The sequence below is a fragment of the Acanthamoeba castellanii genome (genome assembly GCF_000313135.1).
Source record: "Acanthamoeba castellanii str. Neff unplaced genomic scaffold scf7180000084763, whole genome shotgun sequence".
Lineage (NCBI taxonomy): Eukaryota > Discosea > Longamoebia > Acanthamoebidae > Acanthamoeba > Acanthamoeba castellanii.
In genome coordinates this window covers 254,369-258,625 of record NW_004457323.1, presented here as the reverse complement: position 1 = coordinate 258,625, position 4,257 = coordinate 254,369, and the positions used below count along the sequence as shown (strand labels likewise).

Genomic DNA, 4,257 nt, shown 5'->3' with positions numbered 1-4,257 from the left:
AGATGATGACGACGACGGTGGTGACGTTGATGAGGGTTGCATTGTCGACGATGACGACGACAATGTCGACGCGTAGAAATTGGATCTTGCCGTCGGCATAGTCTGGACGCGCTGCTGCTGCTGCGGGTGTGGAGCCTGGGCCTGGGCCAGGTTGGCCACGGTGCTGAAGAGCTGCTCGACCCGCTCGTCGTTGTCCTTCAGCCGGCGCTTCAGCTTGCGGTGCTTCGTGCGCAGGTGCTGATTGTCGTCTTCGAGCGAGGTGATCTTCTCCTTCATCTCGCGCACCGTCTGCGTGAGGAACGACAGCAGCAGGTCTGACGCGTTGGCCGCCGTCGCACCACCACCACCGCCACCACCAACGCCACCGACGCTACTGCCGCGGGCCAGTGGCGAGCCCATGGCCCCATCCAAGCCCAGGCCCAGGCCGTAGCTAAGGTTCGTCGGCATCGGCTGCGCGTACGAAGGAGCGGGCGGCGGCGAGTGCATGAAGTGGTTGGTGCTGGCGGTGGTGCTGGTGCTGGTGGTGGCGACGGAGTGGTCGGGCGAGGAGGCGCCCGATGTGGCGCCGCTGGAGGAGAAAGAGGGCGCGGGTGCGCCCCCGGTTGGCAGCGGCTTGATGACCGTCATGTTCGTGACACCTGAAACAAACGACAGCCTATGTTTGTGAGAAACGTACTGTGAGTGTCGTGTGTATGTGTGTGTGTGCGTGCGTGCGTGCGTGCGTGTTGTGTGTGGTGCGCCATCTGCCACTACACAGAACCGACAGGCTGTGCGGGCATCAGACAACCAGACCCAATCGCTACATCGATATAACGGGGGCAGCTTGGCTCTAGGACGAGGAACGAGGAGCAGGCATGCCCAACGGGTGTAGGGGCAAGGCTCCCAGAGCTCCTCCAAACAGGGGAGTCGAACGTAGCGATGTATAGAGGGGGGACATGCCTGGCGCTACGCGGCGTTGCTGTTTTGGTCGGCCCCGTCGTCGGTCCATGTAGAAGCACCGATGCGACCACCCGTGAGTTCGGCACCGTGTGCACGGCTCTTGTCTGTGCCATTTCACGGAGGATGAAGATGTGAGATCGCAATCAAGTTTAAGAATTTGCAACGGTAAAGGGTATAATACCCGTCGCAGGCAACCCTGGCTAATCGACACAACACGCACGCCATGTTTGATTGAGAATTTGATCAACAAACACCGAATCCTATTCGCAATTCAGGTGTCCGTTATTCCTCCTTTGGTCATGCTTACGTCATCCTGCCAAGAAAAGGAGAAAGAAATATCCGAAAATAAAAGAGCGAAATTTCGCTATTTTCTTCGTTCGGCCGAAAAACGAAGCTCTCAGAGCTTGGCGGGACTGCGGCCGGCAAGGTCTACGCCGCGTATGAGCGGTGCCACGCTCTCCTCGTAGTAGAAGGGATGTCCGTTGATGTTGGTCTGCGGTGCGCTGGTGACCACCTTCAAGTTGTGCATGGTGTGGGGAATGTGGTTAGTCAACACTGAGCTGATGGTGTCACCAAAGAGAGAGCGAAGGTCAACCTCGAAGTACTTCCGGTAGATGTCGCCGTCGTAGGCGCCGAAGGGCGCCTTGAGCACGTAGTCGGGAATGGCGAGGGCGTCGGTCAGCAGTACGGCGTCCTTGCGCACCTCGCGGCACAGCTTCAGGTGGCTCCTGCGCACCAGCGCTGCCTCCTCACCTACGCGTTGTTTTAGATTCAACCACGTCAGGCACGAAACCAAAAACGAAGACGAAAACGAAAAAGAGCGAAGAACAAGACAATAATGCGAAGGAAAGCGAAGGGCGAACGGTGGGCATACCTGTGATATAGCCGTACTCGAGGAAGAGGGCGGCCTCGGCGTGGACTCGGTCGAGGGCAAAGAGGAGGCACAGCTTGTGCAGCGTCGGGGCGATACCGGCCTGACCATCGGCGTTCGTGCGCTGCTGGCGCTGCTCTTCGACCACCTGGTGGAAGAAGTTCACCACAAAGTACCACGTGTGCACTCGGGAGCAGGAGACGAGGGCCATGAGGTTGTCGTTCCACGCCTCCTCCATGTCCTTCCCGGCCACCACGTCAGCCTGCCGAGGCATTAGTCGCTCGTCACTTGAGCGTGTGCGGTGGTGCGTGTGCGGCAGTGTGTGTGCGTGTGAGTACCTGGAGCTGTTGGGCGACGTGGGTGATCTGCTTTGCGGCGAGCCACCGGAGAGCGGTGACCAGGGAGGCGCTTGAGGGGACGTCCGCGCCGCTCTCGAGGACGGGCCGCCATGGCGCCTGGGCGACGATCTGCTCGGCCTGAGACAGGTAGGCCACCGAGCCTGACAGTTGCTTTCCTCGCGCCGCCTGAACACACCGCACGACAGGTGAGACCCACCACCACCACCACCACCACCACCACCACCACCACCACCACCACCACCGGCGTGGGAGGAGCGGGCAGTCGCAAACCTTCTGGAGAGAGGCCATAAGTTGTCTCGCGCTCTGCTGGGCCAGCACAATGTTGTCTCCGCCTAAATTCGCGCATGACACAACACACGCGACACGCGACAAAGGAAGTCAGCCAAGCATTTACAGAATGGGAGACAGGAGATGGGGTGCGCGCCTCCGGTGGTGATCACGCCATGATCCATGATGAGGCCGGGAATCGAGTTGTAGGCCGAGTAGCCGTGTCCGCCCATGCATCGCCGACACGTCTCGAGCGCCGTGCTGGCCCACCAGCCCAGCCACGCCTGAGGCCAACGACGCCGTCGGGAAAGAATAAGAACACGTTGGCTGGTGAGTCGTCCAACAGTCGATCTTAGAATTCAGATGACAGCCAAGCGCACACCTTGAAGCCGGCAGAGATGTTGTGGTAGTCGGGCACGAGGCTCAGGAATCGCTTCGGGTCGGCGTCCTGGTTCTCCAGCTCCTTGAACCAGTCGTGCCCGACTTGCGCGCCAGGAAGTGGAGTCCGTAGACGCCGGCCAGGAGCGGCATGAGGTGGTACTGGTGCGACTGGTAGTCCAGGATCTGCTGGTCCTTGGACCCCTGCCGCCGCACGGCCCCGTAGCGAATGGCGATGGTGACCGCGTGTCCCACCACGTCGGCGCTGTCCTCGATCACCACCAGACGCTCGCCGATCAGCGTGTTGTAGGCCATTGCTGGATTCGGAGCGGCGGTGAACGCGCCCTGTGCAGAGTAGTGATATAAGTGGCGGTGTCGACGTGTGTGTGGTGTGTGTGTGTGTGTGTGGTGTGTGTGTTGTGTGTGTTGTCGAGCGTGTGTGGTGTGCACGTACATCTGGCGAGAGCTGAGCCCACTTCATGAGCATGTTGTCCAAAGGGATGCGCACTTGAGTGAACTGAATCCAGCCATTGTCGAGCCTGGGGTGGTGTCAAGTGTCGAGACAAATCATAGACAATTAAGTCCGATGCTTGCTTTGATTGTTTTCATTTTGGGAGGGGGGAGGCACATACCCGGCACGGCCCATTTTGGCGCCGATGTCTCCGCAGGTGACTCCAGGCATGAGCGTACCATCGACCAGACTGCGGAGCTGAACAACGAACCTGCGCAACGTTGTGGCGTTGTGGTTGTGTATAAGCAGCTGCCGACATGTGACCACAAAGCGCTTCGACAGGCCGCGGCTCGCGAAGTATACCAATTAAGCCCGAGGTCCTTGTTGTCAACGATCAGGCGAGCGATGGCCACGGTGTGGGTCGCCGTCTCGCCGGCCATGCCAATCCACCACTTGGAGGCCGTCAGCGTGGGCCTGATGATGATGATGATGATGATGAGACAGACCAACAAGAGTTGGAAGAGTCAGCCAGCAACCAGCGGGTGCATTGAAGGAATCTCAGGCATGTACGAGTGGAGGATGAACTCCCCGGTGGCCTTGTCGTAGGTGGCCGTGGTTTCGATGCCGCGCAGGAACGACGAGTGACCGAGTTCGGTCATCGCGAAACAGCCCAGCACGCGCGCCGATTCAATGTCGTCCTGGGCACAATAATAAAGAAATAATAAAGAAAAGTACAAGTAAATAAATTCATAATAGTAAATAAATCACAATTAAGGGGTCGGGAACTCGCGGGCTACCTTCCACTTGAGCCACTGCTCTTTGGTGCCGTGTGTGTAGATGGACTCTCTGGCGAGAGGGAAGTGGGAGCGAGGTCAACATGAAGCACCAAAGCGAAACGATCAATGTAGTGATGGTGCGTAGTACGTACTTGAAGAGCGTGCAATGGACGTAGAGGCGCATGGACAAGGTGCGGTCGTACGATGCGATAGCCT

The 4,257-nt window shown here is 58.8% G+C and overlaps 1 protein-coding gene and 1 pseudogene across 1 annotated transcript; both read right to left on the bottom strand.

Moving 5' to 3' along the window:
• Positions 1-272: 272 nt before the first annotated feature.
• Positions 273-779, bottom strand: ACA1_241490 (uncharacterized protein; the record flags this gene model as incomplete). Its single annotated transcript, XM_004335336.1, is given in 3 exon segments — positions 273-288; positions 302-638; positions 761-779. 3 exon segments carry the CDS (start codon positions 777-779, stop codon positions 273-275), a joined length of 372 nt encoding a protein of 123 aa, XP_004335384.1.
• A 557-nt stretch (positions 780-1,336) lies between these two features.
• Positions 1,337-4,225, bottom strand: ACA1_241480 (annotated as a pseudogene).
• Between the last annotated feature and the right edge of the window lie 32 nt (positions 4,226-4,257).